The sequence below is a fragment of the Natrix helvetica genome, assembly GCF_964273705.1.
Source record: "Natrix helvetica genome assembly, chromosome: 1".
NCBI lineage: Eukaryota > Metazoa > Chordata > Lepidosauria > Squamata > Natricidae > Natrix > Natrix helvetica.
In genome coordinates this window covers 192,498,678-192,516,788 of record NC_138548.1, presented here as the reverse complement: position 1 = coordinate 192,516,788, position 18,111 = coordinate 192,498,678, and the positions used below count along the sequence as shown (strand labels likewise).

Here is an 18,111-nt window from a genome sequence, read left to right as displayed (position 1 = left end):
TTCAAATACCAGTTCATTCCACGTATTGTTAATTTAAGTACGTTGTTGCTGTTGTTATTCTTACAAGTGTTGTAGAATATCTTTATCAATCAGTTAGTAAAATTGAACTTGCCTTATGTATACTGTCCAGATATCAATCTATTCTTCAGTTTGGAAATGATATTGACTAGGTACTCTCCATACCTTAAATTAGTGCATCCATCTGATCCTTTATCTCTCATTTGTGCTAGAAAAGGAGTCATCAGTTATTTCTTTTCCATGGATCAGCCTGAGGTTTTCACTGATACACCTTTTGTACAAAATCCTTCTCTTGATTTTTTTTGTATTTGACACCTTCCCTAAGGTGGCCCTCTGATGGACCAGTAGGAATATGGGAATCATAACTTTTTCTTGTTTCCTATTGTTGGAAGGAAAACCCATGATTCAGTTCCAAGGTGGGAGAAAGATGCTGGTAATAAAATGGAGACTGGAGGCAGATTGGAATGGAGGTCCATTTATTGAAGAACAGAATCACCAGGCTTGTGGTTTTGGGTCAGCTGAACAATTATTAGCTAGATGATTGCCAGGATTTTATATTGGTCCTGAAATGCTGTGTGTGTGTGTGTGTGTGTGTGTGTGTGTGTAATGAAGGGGCTTGTGTTCTGAAAGGATGTTGGGCAATTCTTTTTGTGTCTAATGGCTTTCGTCCTGTGCTGGATCTTGGGTGAGGGGCTGATGTACTAATCCTACCATTCTGCTTTTGTTAGCTGTCAAACTTTGCTGCAAGGAGTTTTGAAATATCCTGTCTTGAATGGATTTCTGCCTGCTGTGTTTGCTTTGCTTATGAATAGAGCCATCTAGATCAGGGGTGTCAAACTCAAGGATCTGGCTCATGGGGTACTTAGATCTGGCCTGCGATGCCACTCTGGAAACAGCAACGGTCTGGCTCCCGAGCTTCATTTTCACTGGCAAAGGGATACAGGAGGCCGTCACAGCCGAAAATGGAGCTCAGGAGCCCGTTTCTGCTGGCAGAGCACTTAGGCCACCACAGTTGCCCCCAACATGAGTGATGTCAAGCTAGCCATGCCCACCTTGGCCCCCAGAAGTCAAACACAACCCTGATGTGGCCCTCAATGAAATTGAATTTGATGCCCCTGATCTAGATAGCTGGGTTCCTCTTTCAGTAAGCTCTTTATCTCCTTAAGTGCTGGCATCTGCTGTGGGCTATTAAGAAAGACTGGAGACTGTTTCTGCCTCTAAAAATATGTTTCTCCATTTCTCCTTTAGGGAAATATTGTATTCTACCTTTTTTAATATTTCCCAAAATATTTCATTCTTCTGGGGACGGGAGAGAGGGGTTCCCTCATTGGGTTAAAAGAGGAAATTAGTACTTTTGTTAATTTCTCTTTTAAAGAAGCGTCCACTATTCTAATGACCAACAGTGAACTTGAAATATTTTTTAAAAAATGAAAATCCAGCCTTTACCAGTCCACTGGTGAATTTTTAAAAATTTAAACAAAACAAAAGTGTATTTCAACAGTCTGCCATGTGAAGATCTCTTTAAAGGGGGAAAGAAGCCCAGGATCAAATGATACAGAGGGCAGGGACCAGCAATAGAAGAGGAAGGGACATTCTGATCTCAGTTCACATTCACCAATTAGAGCAGAGATATTTGCCTATAATGAAATGAAGAGCTTTGCTAGAAGTGACGGTATTGTCTGGGCTGGTGAAAATCAGATAAACATTTTTTACTACAGCTCAAGAAAAAGCAGGCAAAGGCTGCCTTTACAGTGAATGGTGGGGGAGGGGCAGGTGAAGGACACAGTATGAAAAATCAGGGATAAGTGCAAATTCTGAGGTATTAGAATTGCGGGAAGCTAATCAAAACCGAGTATAATAACTGAAGATTGAAAGCAGGATCTTCCAAATCCTTTCTATGAAAGGACAGTCGATAAACCACCATGTGATGGAGTATATATAGAAAACCTGACTTGGCTTTCTTAAAAAAAAAAACCTAGCTAAATCCGGGGGCTGCTGTTCAGAAGCCACCTGTGACGTTAATCCCAACTAGATCAAATGCATGTAGTTTCCTTTGCTCAAAAGCAATTATTCCTGTTGTGTAAGAGCGAGCAAGGCGGATTTTACAAGGAAAACTTGGTGGAGCGTAGTCGAAAGCACTGATTTCCAAACTCAACAGGACTGGGATTGGCTGACCGCTTACACGGGCAGGACGAGAATCATTTTAGAGAGCCGTTCCCCCTCCCAGGTCGCGACCCCTGACTTGCCTTGTCTGCCTGGGACCGAGAGGTGAAAGCCGGAGATAGCTTCTTCCCGCCCGAAATACTGTTTGAATCGAAGAGACCCGCCTAGTAGTCCGCCACTAGTGAACCAATCAAAAGACGAGGCTCTCCGGCTCCCTGCCCGGAGCTGGCTCATGATTGGTCAGATCAGGCGAGGAGGGTGAAATGGAGAATCAGACAGGTTACAATGTATCCAAATTAATAGCGCAGAATGAAATTAAAAAAGTCACAAACAGCGTCCGTCATGAGAGGGCAGGGCCAAGGAGGGGAGGTTACCCTGCCGGTGCTGCAGCTCAATTAGTTGGGGCGGGCTTGGCACGATTTGTGCCGACTCCTCGCTTGGACGGGCAGACGAAGGAACGGGCGGCGCTGCCTGCCACGGCAGTCTTCGGCGGCTTTTCTTCTCAGTGCAGCCCAGCCTCGAGGCAGCCGACCGTCAGACACCTCCCTGGGTCGGCATTCTAGCAGCTTCTGCATTGATCTGTCTTGCCAGGACCCGACGCTTTGAACCTCCTTAGGGGCAGCAGCGAGGCCAGTCCTGTAGCCAGGTAGGCAACTCGGAAAGCGCTGATTTCTGCTCTGCTTGACAAGTACTTGGAGAAGAGGCTACCTCCCGGGAGTGGAAGTAAGCGCCCAAGAGCGAGCAGGATTCCCGCCCGAGGGAAGGCCGCTGCCGCCAGGGAGATGGGAAAATTTTAGCTAGTCCCTGCCGGCCTGTTGTCAAACGTCAAGGATGAAATGCGATGCGGAGCATCTACGCCTGTACACAATGCTTTCCCTGCATCCTGGAAATAGTGCCCACTTCCAAGCAGGACGGGCAAGCAGCATTGCAACTTCTGCGGGAGCTTCGGTGCCCACACCTCATTGCAAAAGAAAACTGCTTGTGGCAGCGCAAGAATTCTTTTCTGCTGATTGTCAGTTCATTCATTTTCGCCTGTTCTTTTTCTCTGCAGGTGCCTGTGCGGGCATGCAGCCGGGAAATGCCGAGATCCGGGCTGGAGACCGGCTAACCGGAGCTGCTGCCCGGGGGGATATAGCTGAAGTCCGACACCTTCTGCATCTGGAGCTGGTGCATCCCGACTCTCCTAATCGCTTTGGGAAGACCGCACTGCAGGTGAGTGAGGCATCACATGGTTCCTGTATCCTACAGAGAAAACAGTATCACCTGGAGACACCGGAGGCTTGGGTGAAGGGGCTCTGATTTTGCAGTTTCCCCCGATCTCAGTTCACTCCAATTGGTCTGGCACTTCTGGGAAAAGTGGCTGTTGCCAGATGGGGCCCCCTGTTTCAAGGACATTTCCCTCAACCAAACATTGATTCTAGATTGCAGCCCAATAATTAAGGCCACAGGATTCTCCCCACATTTTTATAGTTTTATAATCTATTCCATCTTTTCTACTTTTGCATGAAATCTCATCCAGCATGTAAACAATCGTGTTTTAAATAAATAGTACACAGACATAGGCCAAACAGGCTAGCCCTATTTTCTGTTGGGTTCAAACCAAATAGGGTTATTTAAAGGGCATGAGGTATCTTGTTTACAGCTATTTTGGAGAAAAGAGATACACCCTGTCTTGTATAATTACAGGAAGATCTGCCTGGGCTCTTCAACCAATCAACCACTATTCTACAGTTATTTGTTTATGTCTCACTACAGTATGTTGTACAAACACAGCCTTCAATAGAAGATAGCCTTCCCTATTACTTCCCATAATCAGCAAATGGGATTAAGGCTTGCCTGCTCACCTGAGAGGTGGTGAGGCTGTAAATATCCCTTGCTTCATCCTCTTTCATCCATCTTCCCACAGGTAATGATGTTTGGCAATATCTTTGTGGCTGAAGAACTGCTAAAGCAAGGTGCCAACCCTAACATCCAAGATGGGTCTGGCACAACACCTGCCCATGATGCTGCCCGCACTGGCTTTCTTGACACCTTGAAAATCTTGGTGGAGCATGGTGCAGATGTCAATGTCCCAGATGCTTCTGGCTCACTGCCCATCCATGTTGCTATTCGAGAAGGTCGCACAGATGTGGTTTGCTTCCTGGCACCTCAATCCCAACTGCAGCAGAAGGACTCCAAGGGGCAAACACCACTGGAGCTAGCAGAGTATCTCGGGCTTTCACACATCCAGTGCATCCTTGAGCAACACCTCTCTGTCCCAGCTTAATTTCAGAAAGAGCACTCTGGTCTGGACCAAACTTTCCCCTGCCTACTAGGCCCCTATTCCCCAAGACTGTCCTCCCCTCTCCCCTCAAGAGCTCTGGAACAAAAATAGTTGTTCTGCCCTACCTCAAAATGTGTGTTGAATTATTTGTTTCTATTTATTCATATTATATGAGTTCTCTTCTGTACTTCTGATTTCTAGCTTTTTCCAAATGTGCCAGTCCCTTGGGAATCACATTGCACTGCAGCATTTCTGCTTGACCTTCTCTAATTACTATCCTCTTGCATTTCTTCTCTTGAAATGGTCCCAAAAATTAGAAAAAGCATTTTGGATACCATTCAGGTTCAACAGATTTGGGTCTTTTTGACATTTGCTACTACATTGGGACTTCCTTCCATTACCACCTACCCCAGAATTTCAGCAGTCTTGTGATGCTTGGTGTTTTCCTTTCAGGGATATAATTCTGCCTCCTCCTAAGAATCTAGCAATTGCACTAGGTTTCTAACAAGAATGATAGTGACTACCATACTAAAGCACCAACAGTAAATATTAAATGGTGGTTGGCAGAAAACTAGCCTTGAATGGAAAACATGACTAGGATTTTTTTCTTCTTGGTGGACAAGATATTCGTTCCCATTTCTCTGCCAAATATGGGATCCAGAACTCCACAAGGTCTTATTGTATAGGGGTCTAACTCTTATTTTTTTAAAAAAAGTTTTCATCCATTTTGTGATCTTCCTAGTTTCTTTCTCAAGAGATCTTATGATTCCTGAGCCATTAGTAGCATTAGAGCATTAGTAGCTCTTGGCATTTTGGTGGTTGGCCATGCCTTTTACACACTTCTAAAGTGTGCTGAATCTTTTATCTTTGGCTAAAGTTTAAGGCTTGTTTTGAAGGCTTGTTCCCTGTAATGAATTTGTGGATCCAAGCAATGTATATAGTAGGTTTTAAAGGAGGCAAAATGTATTCTATTTATTGTGATTTGCAAGGGTGCATTTTATGGAATGACTAATTTAATTATTAAAAACATTTAATCTATTTGTGATTTATTGACATTTGATCTTGAGAAACACTCTAAGGTGAAATTTTTCTTTTTGCTTTCAAGGGGCTCATTCCTGACCATTATGAGTATCTTTCTGAGTAGCCCTTAATAAAAGTTGAATCCCAAAAGCCTGTAGGGGTAAAAGTGTGAATCCCAGCTCTTGCCCAACTTTCTATACTGTAAATGGAAGGCGGCTGTTTCATATCACAGTCCTGGAAGCCTTACCAACTTTGAAGATCTGTATGCTCTGATGCTTCTTACTATCAGCACCATTAAGAATGCTATGGAATCAGAATCCTTTCTACATATGATTCTCAAGAACAGACATGTCAAACTCAAGGCGCATGGGCCAGATCCAGCCGTGATGCGGATTTGGTCCATGGGGCCACTCTGGACTGTGCGCACAGAAGATGGAGAATGCGTGGAGGTGATATCCCCTATGAAAAGGAAGCACTCGCAGGCTGCAGGGCCAATGGGCGAGGCTGGGCTCTACTGATCTTCAACAACTTCATGGCAGCCACCCAGCCATGCCCACCTAGTCGCAGTGACCCGGCTGTCACCACCCAGCCATGTCTATCCAACCACACCCACCTGGTCGGCCAGGCTTTTGAGAACTATAGTTCAGCAGTATTTAGATAGCCATAGGCTGCCCCATCTCTTACTTGGAACATCTGGTAGGTAAATTTATAACTTCAGAGGTCAGGCAATTTTGTCAGAAATACATTGTCCCAGCCCTGAAAAAATAGTTTGTTATTGCGTTTTATATTGAATATGTGCAGCAATCCTAAATCAAACTGGTGCTACAATTTACTATTTTGGATAACTAATATCTAAACAGGTCCTCACAGTAGGGTCATTAGAGACAGATATAGTAGAAGTAAAATTAATACTGTTGAAATTGCTCTGACAAGGTAAGGTGGATTGAGACTGCAAAATGTACCAGATAAAATCAAGATTTTTGTATCTTGTCTCTAGGATGAAAAGAGAAGTGAAAGTTCCATTGGGTATCACCCAATTCAAAAACTGCTTTCTCTAGTAAGGGTATTCTAGTTCAGGGGTCCCCAATCCCCGGTGCATGGACCAGCTGCTTGACCGCTGCTTGACAGAAATTGGTCCACGTGAACAGGGAAAGCCTGAGGAGCATATGAAACCACACCCCCTCCGGTCCGCGGAAAAACCTCTCCATGGAACTGGTCCCTGGTGCCCAAAAGGTTTGGGGGCGCTGTTCTAGTTGACAGAACTTTCTGCCCAATACATGCATTATAGGCCTTGTTGAATCCTTAGCAAATCTAGAGGGAGCTGTTCCCATAGTTTTAATACTACTTTTTGAAGATTGCTACTGTATAACTTACGAAAATCATAACTCAAGATTTCCTGCTTGTTGATGTTTCATTGGGAGGAGGAGACTACCTTTTCAATCTCTGTTGAGATTATACTAGGTTTGTGTTTCTAATGCAGCCCTCACAGTGACACCAAAATAGCACAGCAGGATTATTTGATGCTGGACAGAAACTATGAAAGGAACCTGTGGCTTAAAGAGTTGAACTTTATTGCCTAGAATAATGTCCCAGTTGCTAGGTGTGGCCTTCAGGGATTCAGAAAAGGAAGGAAGCTAAATGTTTTGTAATACCAGCTGTCTGCCTGCTTGTCAAGCATTGTAAGGAATAGGGGATGGCTGGGTGCAGCTATAGATGTAAGCACAGAAGAGATAGAACGTTTTTAAAAATGAAACCTTAAAACAGCTGAGCTTGTTTTGCAACTTGTTTTGAATCCTTGCCAAATGCCTAGCATCTACCAGGAAACCACAAACAGCTGAGAGTTGAGAACATCAAAAAATCTCAATTGTAAGAAACAAGTCACTTCTTTCCTAATGGATGTACAGTACGTTTTGTTTCTTAAAGAAAAGCAATATTCATAAAACATGTTTACTACATGTAAATTACTTGTGGTTTATTTAATTTAATATTATGGGTTCACACAATACACAAAACTGTAAACAAAACCATGGATTGCTTTTGGTACCTGGTAAGATAAAATATAGTTGATTAGCATTTTTACTTAGCATGACTCCACAGAGATTGGTTATAATTTAGTAAATCATGTTAATAATGTTAATTTACCAGGAATTGGCATGTATGAATACAGCAATTCAATTAGGATTACTTATTAACCAGGAGAAGTAGTTGTAATTTTCCAAATGACAGATTTCAATTTTCATCAGCCTAACCTATATTGCCAATAGTTGAGAATGACAGAATTTAACATAATCAGGAAGGCTTCATGTTGCTACACCTGCTTTTAACACTTTGCTTGACAGCAATTAACTACTGAAGAACTATTGTTTTATTCAATAAGTTATCGAGTAATATTCAAGTCTTTCAAGATTCTCCTGAATCTTGTTTGTATCATCTAAAGTGTTAGCTATTCCCCCCAGCTTGATGTTCTCTGCAAATTCATGTTCTAGCTCAACTGCATGCTTCCCTCCATCTAGATGTAGTTCTATTGAGAACCCACTGAGTGTGGTTGGTAACCATTTGTGATGCAATCTGGTAATGGTAGTCTATCTACCCCACATTGTTCTACCTTACCAAGTAAATGGTCTACTTTGTCAAATGCCTTACTGAAATCTAAATAAACTATGTCCATAGCATTTCCCTTAACCACTAATTTAGTCATTTTGTCAAAGAAGGCAAGAATGTCTGGCATGATTTATTTGTGACAAACCCTTGCCGGCTTCTAGTAATTGTAGTTTGTTTTTAGGTGCTCACAAATGTGTCACTTGATTAACTTTTCTAGGATCTTCCCAGGTATTGATGTCAGGCTAATTGGTCTGTAGTTTCCTGGATCCACTTTTTTTTGTAGATTGGAACATCAATTCATTTCTAGTCCTCTGGTAGTTCCCTGATGTTCCAGCTTTGAAATATTTTATTCAGTGGTTTTGAGATCATGTCTGTCAGTTCCTTCAGAACCCTGTAATGTAATCCATTTGGTCCTGGCAATTTTAACTCATTATAGTGGATAGATGTTCTCTTACATTTTCCTGCCTATTTTAACTTGTGTTCCTGTTTTGTCACCTATGATATTGCTTTTGATAGGTTGGATTGTTTTTTCTTTTGCATAAAGACAGATGCAAATAATGAATTCAGCAGTTCCACTTTCTCCCTGCCACCCATCACCTCATTTCTGTCTTTTTAGTTTATTGAATTCAGTTTATGAGTAGGGCTGCCAATAAATTCGATTTATAAATAAATAAGCTATCAGACGTACAAAACTTTATTCTTGCGTGCATCTGTGTACGCATTCACAAACATCTACGTATAGAAAAAAAATAGGTAATTTAAATACAGATGAAATGAAAAACAAAATACTTTTTACATTTTATAACCATACATTACTATCTCTAAAATAGTGCTTGATATGTTCAATCCAGTAGAAGCTCTTAAATAATAATGCGTTTAGGTTTTTAACATCCCGTTTTGGAATTCTGCCCCGTTTTGAGAACAGTTACGTTAAGGACGTTCACCCCATCTACTCAATATTAACATCGGGCAGGTTCTGCGTAGTCTAATTGGCCCCGCCTCCAAAGCACTCACTCCAGTGGAACAATTAGTTGATTGATAACTTCCCGGCGACTGGGAGAACATCCAATTATTTCCGCTGGTGAGCCCAACCCTTTCCGTGCTGAGCGACCCGGAAGTAAACCTGCTTTCAACACAGTAGGCCTGAGTGGTAACACGATGTCTGGCCAGCCGGCATTGCGGGTCAACGCGGCGTTTGCTGCACGTTATGGGAAGTACCGGCGTCGGGAGGAGCTGCAGCGGCGTGAGTGGTGGACAATGTGGTCGGGTTTGGGCTTTGGGGGATTTGTTACCGCGCTGTCTAATTGTTATGCCTGATTTCTCGCTCCCTCAGTGCAGGACAAATATGGGGAAGAGGATAAAGTCTCGAGTTCCGAGTCGGCGTCTAGCGAAGAGGAGGTGGGTAGGCGTTGAGTGACAAGAAGCCCTCATTTCTGTTAATCCGGGAGAATCGGGTTACGTTTCCTGACGGGTGGTGTTCCCCTGCTGCTCTGAAAACTGAAATTCCAAAGCACTCGGAGCTACGTTTGGGATGAAGTTTAAGGGCCGTTTCTCTCGGCAAGTGAAACGCTGCCTTCCCAGAGTTCTCAAGGGGGGTTTGCTCCCAGGGGCACGGTTTTTATCACCTTCCTAGAAGTGCTGCTTATAATTTAAATTTCTAAATTCTGAATTTATCTCTAATGCCTTCGACTCAGTGAGAATTATCCGTGATGGGCAAGATTAAAAGCAAAAAGCCCTGGAGAGGGCTAGGCAGAATTCTTAGCAATTAGCACTGGATAAAGCTCTTTTCTGGAGAAAGGGCCATGTCTTCAGGGCTCTTTTGAAGAACATTAGGGTCAGACCTCTTAAGGGACTCTCTTATAAAGGGCAGTCTATAGAGCTTTCTGTTGTCTATATTTTGGGGGTTCTATCTTTGCTGGGACAAATTGGAAAATAGTACCACAGACCTTTTTTTTTCTTGAAATGTTAATATTCACCTCTGGTGGTTCTTTCCTTCCATGATAGGAACTTGACCCCAAACTGGAACGTGCTTTTTATTCCATGTTAGGCTTATTAAAAACAAAGGATCCCCGAATTTATCAAAAGAATGTCACTTTCTACACTGAGGAAGGTGAGTATTGTTTACAATTTTGGGGGGATTAAGGCAACTGTCCAATGGCTTTGTCCAAATATATATATACATACATATGTATTTATTTGAATATTTATATTGCTGCCTATTAGCACATGGCAACCCAAGGTAGTTTACAGGTGTGTGTGTGTGTGTGTGTGTAAATAATCAAATGATAAATTAATAATATAATAGCCCCCCCCTCCCCACCTGGTGATAACACATCATACCAGCCATTTAATGGGCTCCATCCTGCTCTGGGTTCCCCAGGCCCTCTGGTAGAATCAGGTCTTTAGCGCCTTTCAGAAGAGTGTTAGAGTGGGGGCCATTCTAATCTCTGGGGGAATGATGTTCCAGAGAAAGAGAGCCAATACGGAGAAGGCCATTCTTCTGGATCCCACCAGTTGTATCTCCCTAGTGGATGGGACCTGCAGCATTCTTTTCCTCCCCGCTCTAATGGGTCAGATATATATGACCGGCAAGAGATGGTCCCACAGATAACCTGGTCCCAAGCCATGAAGGACTTTAAAGGTGACAACTAGCACCTTGAATTGTGCCTGGAAGTAAATCAGCAACCAATGCAGCTCCCGCAGAAGAGGTGATACATGTGCACACCAAGGTCTGCACAAAACCATGCGGGCTGCTGCATTTTGCACCAAAAGGAGCTTCTGGATGCTTTTCAAGGGCAGCCCCATGTAGAGCATGTTGCAATAGTCAAGACGGGAAGTGACTAGGACATGAGTGACCATGAGTAGGAATTGTTGGTCCAGGAAAAGGTGTAACTGGCACACAACCCACAGTTGCACAAAGGCCCTCCTGGCCACGACTGCCATCTGTTTTTAATGCAGGAGTCATGAGTTCAGGAGAACCCCAAGATTGCACACACGGTCTGTTTGGGGTAGTGCCACCTCATGCAAGACCAAAGGTGACAATTCTCCATGGGCCAAAGAGCCCCAAACCCAGAGCCACTCAGTCTTGCCAGGATTCAGTTTCAACCCATTGCTCCTCATATAGCCCCTAATAGCGTCCAGGCACCGTGAGAGGGCAGACACAGCATCGCTTAACTCACCCCAGGCTGAGCCATACAGCTGAGTATCATCAGCATATTGATGATACCTCAGTCCATGGTGATGGATGATCTTACCGAATGGCTTCATATAAATGTTGAACAGGAGTGGAGAGAGTACCGAGCCCTGTGGCTGAGGGCTGGATCTCTCTTCTCCTATCAACATTGACTGAGAATGGCTCCAAAGGAAGGAAGTAAACCACGATAGCACAGGTCCTCCCACTCCCATGTCACAAAACTGCTCCCGAAGAATACCATGGTTGATGGTATCAAAAGCTACCAAGAGGTCAAGTAGAGCAAGGATGAATGCACTACCTCCATCCCACTCCTGCCAGAGATCATTCAAAAGCATGACCAAAGCTGTTTGTGTGCCATATCCAGGCCTGAATCCTAACTGGTAGGGGTCTAGATAATCCATTTCATCCAGAAACCTTTGGAGCTGCCGCGCAACCATCTTCTCAACCATCTTCGCCAAAAACGGAAGATTGGAGACAGGTTGGAAATTATCCAACAGGGTGGAATCCTGCTATGGCTTCTTAAGAAGAGGGTGGATCACTGCCTCCTTAAAGTGCTGCCCCCTTCTATAGGGAGGCATTAATCACTGCCAGAGTCTACATGTCTATTACCTCCCAGGAAGCTTTCACAAGCCAGGAGGGACATGGATCTAAAACACAGGTGCTTGCATACATACTCCCTAGGATAATGTCCACTTCCTCAGGAGCGACAGGGTCAAACTGTTCTCAGATAACAGCGTAAGATAACAGCGTAAGAACCTGCCTCAGACTTCCACCGGACCCACATTGACATTTAACTGGGAATGAAGTCGATTTTATCTTCCAGAAAATCCGCAAATTCCTCAGCATGCCCCTTCAGGTGGACCTCAGTCTCCCCCTTCATCCCTTGTGAGTAGCACTCTTGTAGTCTCTTCATCCCTTTCAATTCCTCTGTATACCACAAAGGGCAGAGAGGTCTATGGATGAGGAGAGTCGCATGGGCATAATGCAGGTTGTATTTGGGTTGGGTAATGATTTAGCTTTACTAGAAGTTTCAGGTGATCAGTTATGCTTGATTCTTTTCTCAGATTCTTGCTCAGCCACTGTTTCTAAGAAGACTTACATAAAGAAGAAAGAAAAGCCCATGCTACTTAAGGATTATGAGAGAAAAGTTATGGTGGAGAAGGCAGGGTAAGACATAAAAAGTTGGACCACAGAAGTGGACCACTAAACAAAAAACGATGTAGTAAAAAGAAAAGTCAACCAAAAGAGTAACATGCAAAGAAAAGCAAACAAAACACCCCCAGGAGCAAAACAAATGGAAGTTTAATTTGTGTGTATTGTTTAATGGACTGTTAAATTGGCAAAATGGACTGTTAAATTGGCCATGCCCACCCAATCACATGACCACCTAGCCACGTCTACCCAGTAACATGACCACCTAGCCATGCCCACCCGCCCGGTCTTGCCCCCCCTCCCCCAAACAATCTGAGGGACTGGGAATTGGCCCCGGTTTAAAAAGTTTGAAGACCCCTGCAATAGAATAGAATCCAACTAGTGTCTTAAACTTTAAAAGAGCGGATTTTAACAAATTCAAAACCTAAGCAAATTTTCATGAATAAAAATCCTAAAGGGGAAAACAAGAAATGTGGAAAACATTGAAAAATATGATCATAAAAATCCAGTCCAACACAATACCACTGGAAAAGAAAAAAAAATCCAAGAAGAAACCAGCATGGTTGCACAACCATCTCTTTAATAAAAAGAAAAAGGATAAGTATAAAAAATGGAAAGAGGGACACATAACAAAGGCTGAATATCACCAGATAGCCTAATCTGCAGAGATGAAATCAGGAAAGCAAAGGCTCAGAATGAACGAAGACTTGCAACAAAAGTCAAAGATAATAAAATTTCTTTCAACATATAAATAGCAGGATAAAAAGTCAATGAAACAACCAGTCCATTAAAGAAGATAACAGGCAGTAGAGAGATTGCACAACTGCTTAATGCTTTGCATCAGTTTTCACACAAAAAGACTTTAGCCCAAAAACACAATTGTGAAAGACACTACAAATAAAAATTAAAATAAGCATGAAAATAGTAAGAGAACATCTTTCTGACCTTGATGAATATAAATCACCAGGATCTAAGGGATTTACATCCCAGAGTTCTGAAGGAGCTGGTAGATGTTATCTCAGAACCATTGTATCATACCTTTAAGAAATCTTGGAGCACCACCAGGCAGGATAAGAAACAATGGATGGAAACTAATCAAGGAGAGAAGCAACTTGGATTTAAGGAGAAACTTCATAACAATAAAGACAATTAACCAGTGCTATGCCTTCAGAAGCTATAGATGCTTCATCAGTGGAAGAGTTTAAGAAAAGACTGGACAGTCACTTGTCTGAAAATCTCCAGCTTGAGCAGGGTGCTGGATTAGAAGATGACCAAGGTCCCTTCCACCTCTATTCTGATTCTGATTGACTGAAGTACATATCCTCTGTGTTCAAGTATTTTTTAAGTAGTAACTGTAGTTCTCATTTAACAACCACAATTTGGATTGGGACCAGGAACTAAATAAGTGGAAAATCTCACGATCAATGCTGTGCTTATGATTTTATTTCAGTTTTTCTCCCCCCCCCCCCCCCCCCAGTGCCTTGCCTTTCAAATGCTCACCCAGGCAGTGGGATAATTAGCAGGAAGAATTAATCTTTGTATTTACATTCACTGTCAAAGTAGGAATTATAAGAGAGGAAATAGGCACTCAATGAGGATACACATTGAAAGAAATGCAGTGACTATGAAACAGATTTCCTGAAAGCTATCTGCTAATTTTTAATGTCATTTCTTAGGCATGTAATGTTTAATATTCATTGATACACTATACAATCTACAACCACAGTTGGGACCAAAATTTCTATTGCCAACAATGTGATTTTTAAGTAGAATGTGCCTGATTTTACAATATTTTTTGCCATGGTTGTTAAGTTGTTAACTGAAGTTAAGTGAATTGTGGTTGTTAAACTTTTCCTATTGACTTTGCTTTTTGGAAGCTGACTGGGAAGCTCACAAATGGGATCACATTGTCCCAGGATGCTACAACCATCATAAATATATGCTTGTTGTCAAGTATCTAAATTTTGATCATGTGAACATAGGGATACTGCGATGTTTGTAAGTGCGAGGATCAGTCATAAATCACTGTATTACAGTGCTGTAATAACTTTAAATGGTCACTGAATGGTTGTAGGTTGATGTCTGTCTGTAATATCCCAGTCCCTATGTGCATTAGTTTAAAATAATGTAGCAGCAATTAGATAGTATAAACAGTGCTTGACTTGCTTTGTAGCCAGTTCCTTGGTTTATAATCTCACCCAACACAAATTCTGCTTGTCCTATTACCCATACTGATTCCTTATTCTAGAAAAAATTCCATTATCTAGCACAAGGAAAAATATAAATACTTAAGTGGTAGCTTAAAAAAATAAGGCTGTGATAATATTTGTGAGAAAATTAGATGATTATGAGATCCTTATATAGCCTGCATAATTTCATACAATGTATGTAAAGTTTTCAAATTATACTCCAGTATTTAAACTTACTCCTAGAAAACTGGGTGACAGTTTTGTGCTAGGCTCCTTTCTGTAAGGCTGCTTCCAATTGGTGTTGATAAGAATGAGAGATCCAGCCCACGGCCACTCTTTTGTGGCATGCTACATGACTCAATATTCTCCACTCATTTGGAGCATTAGGGGTGGGGAACATCCAGCCTGCGGGCTGTATAAGACCTGTGAAGTCATTTAGTCTGGCCCTGCCAAGGCAACCGCAGGTGGGATTCGAAATTCAATAAATTTAGGAGCTTTTTTCATAGCAACATACATTTATGTTAAGTGAATCATAATAATAATAATGTAAATTTTGATGGATAAGCAAGGAATATCCATTACGAGGTAGGACACATACGACTACATGACAATCCTGCTACATATGCACATACCCTGCCACATAAGCTTCTTGTTAGTTGTCCGCAGCCTGTATACGTTGCAATGGATCAAAGCAAAATAACTCACTGGTGACACACATGCATACTGGATAGTTAGTCAAACTTAAGTGGTGTGATATTCTGCAAATCGCAACTACAAAGAAAAAAACTGATGCTGAGTGTTGTTCTTTCCAAGAGAAATAGAGAAATGATTATTTTTTTGTTGAACTTGAAGAGTGTAATTACAGCTCAAAACATGCTAACTGCAATGAATTGGGAGGCCAAATGCATCTGGATAAAATCAGTGCTCTTCTTTGGAGTTTGGAATTGCAACAAGCCACCTTCACTAGGCCTTGGACAGAGACAATGTTATTTAGACAAGTTGTGTAATGAGCAAACTAATTGCAAAGAAGCTCAGGCCTCATATAGAGGGAGAATTTGTGAAAGAATCATGATATCTGCTGTGGAGTTGTTATCACCAGACAAAGTAAAATTGTTTCAGAATGTTAATTTGTCTTGAAGAACCTTGGAGTAGGTTACTGACTTAGTGCAATATATTGAAAAACACAAGGATTTTGTAGGAGATTTTCAATTTTTATCTCTTGCTTGTGATGAGACGATGGATATAACAAAAACTGCCCAACTGGCCATTTACGATTATGGGATGTGCAAAGTTTGACAAACATGACAGGAACTGCTGTCATTGAAAGCCATGCATGGCACTACAAGAGGTGAAGACTTGTTTAAGAGATTTTGTCAACACTGATTCTCATGTTCACCTACATTCTTCCTTTGCTCGCAGTTTGACAATAACAGGGAGACGGGTGAATGGAATGCAGGGGTGAGAGAGTGGTATTCAAGCATTTGTCGGCTTCTGTGAGATATGCTGGCAGATGTCCCGGTGTGGCTGGCTGTTTTTTATAACAAATGAACAGAAATGATTGGTGGACGTTTTGGACTGTGAGTGGCCGTAGTGAAAAGTGGGAATTAACTACACTCGCTTTTGTGCAGGAAACCAGGTCTGGTTTCACTTCTTCTGTGCCAGTGTGGTTTATTCAATAAAGTTTTATACTCTTGGTAAAATAATGTACCAGTAGTTCCCTTCTTGGGTTTCGCCAACTGGACAGTTGACATCGAGCCAGCTGTCCATGTAGCCGCCTACCTGGACTACACCAGGAAGTTGGCAGCTTCGAGATGTCGGCAGCTGACAAAGAAACAGATGGAGGGCGCCAAGCCCCTTCTCAAGAGGCCCCAGTGGCAGCTGAAGCCAAAGCCAAAATGCAAATGGCTGGTGCATGCCCCAAACAGAGCTGAGAAACCGGAGCAACAGCCCATGTTTAAGGGGGAGAGAGAGCGATGTAAGGATCATATTCAGGCCCCAATGGCAAGTCACATGGGGCAGACGGTGGAAGTGGAGCACCAACATCCATCTTGGAATCACAGTGACCCAGGGGAGCAAGGGGAATGCTAGGTGAGCAGCTAAGTGGGATTACCCAACTGAGTGGAAGTTTCCAGCCGTGGTTAACAGTCTCTCAATGGAATAGCTGAAGGAGACGTTCAGCAGGCTGGAAGTCTGGGAAGCTACCTCAATGAGGGCCAGAACTGCGGGAACTGGGATGAGTACCATGAAACTGCTGCCTAAACCATCTCCCCTCCTGCAGCCAATGGCGCCTACCCCATCTCCCATCCTCCTGCAACCGATGGTGCCACCCCTACTTGGGGCAGTGATAGCCCCCCAGCAAAGGAACAGTGGCTTCTGTCCCCACTGCCTTCCCACTGGTGGGAAAGGGGCCGGCACACGCAGCTCCAGCGGCAGCTGGGGTTCCTGACAACCCTGACTGCAGTTGGGTTGCCACCTGGATACTTCTTGATGCAAGAGGACCAACTGCCACCTCCCCTAACCATCTGAGTCGATGGGCAACCAGACAACTTGGCCTATTTCTTGAGCCAGGTCTGGAACTAAACCAGAAGGCAGTGCGGCAGGATAACTGGTATCTCTCCATGATGAGGGGGCTCTGGAGCTACAAGACCTGGATGCTTTCATGCATGCATTGTGGGACAGATGCAAAGATCCTAAACAGCTGGCGAGCAGAGACTCACATCCACTCCCTATGGCAGGGCAAGCGGCCAGTGGCAGAGTACATCCAAGATTTTTGTAGTCTGCTGATTCACTTGGGAGATTGACCTGAGCGTATACTGGTCTACCAGTTCAGGGAGAGGTTGAACAAGAAGCTATAACACAATTACCTCAACCTTCGAGTGTGATACCAGTTAGCCACAAATGTGGAGCTTGACCTGATGGAGTGCTGGGAACATGTGGCACATGAGAACCGGCCCCGCTGAATGCCTGAGAGACACTTGGCGCCCTGTAGAGGAAAAGGGGGTGCACCCTCCTACTACAGAGGAGAAGCCCACTGGAGCCCAGGAGCATGTTTCTGATGTGGGAAGGAAAGTCACCAAGCAGCCAATTGCCTTGTGCTGTGGCCAGCATCTTGCATCGCAAGCCCTGGCCCAGCCAAAGCCAAGGAAACCAGCCGCAGAGCCGAAAGAGAAAATATGGGTGGCACAACAGGGCCTGGAGGTCTCCCCCTCATCCAGTGAAGGGAACTTCGACCCACGATCAGCCCAGCTTGGTCTACTATGAAAGCGATAGCAAAGGGGAAGACGACCCAGTGATAGATGCCACCACCATCCCTATGGAGATTTTGATGCCTCGGGAATAAGAGGGGGTCCTCACGGCCTTATTGGACTTGGGGTGCACTTGATACTTAATTAGCCTTGGTACCTACTCATTGGGTATGGTTTGTCAGTCAGTTATGATAATTTGGTTTCTTTCTTTTTTTATTATTAAAAGTTTTATACAAACAAATTTTCCTCCTTTTTACCCCCCCGCCA

At 43.3% G+C, this 18,111-nt stretch overlaps 2 protein-coding genes across 3 annotated transcripts in view; both read left to right on the top strand.

The window, feature by feature from the left end:
* Positions 1-5,476, top strand: part of AP1M2 (adaptor related protein complex 1 subunit mu 2) — a 30,781-nt gene extending 25,305 nt beyond the window's left edge. For both annotated transcript variants that reach the window (XM_081938139.1, XM_081938138.1), the window contains exons 12-13: positions 3,233-3,393; positions 4,088-5,476. In XM_081938139.1, the coding sequence (XP_081794265.1) occupies positions 3,233-3,393; positions 4,088-4,447 (521 nt within the window). In that variant the 3' untranslated portion in view covers positions 4,448-5,476. The remainder of the gene's footprint in view (positions 1-3,232; positions 3,394-4,087) is intronic.
* Positions 5,477-9,123: 3,647 nt separating this feature from the next.
* The window catches only part of KRI1 (KRI1 homolog), a 50,112-nt gene continuing 41,124 nt past the window's right edge, over positions 9,124-18,111 (top strand). The window contains exons 1-4 of the mRNA XM_081949859.1: positions 9,124-9,308; positions 9,399-9,463; positions 10,070-10,175; positions 12,323-12,425. Of these exons, the coding sequence (XP_081805985.1) occupies positions 9,224-9,308; positions 9,399-9,463; positions 10,070-10,175; positions 12,323-12,425 (359 nt within the window). The 5' untranslated portion in view covers positions 9,124-9,223. The remainder of the gene's footprint in view (positions 9,309-9,398; positions 9,464-10,069; positions 10,176-12,322; positions 12,426-18,111) is intronic.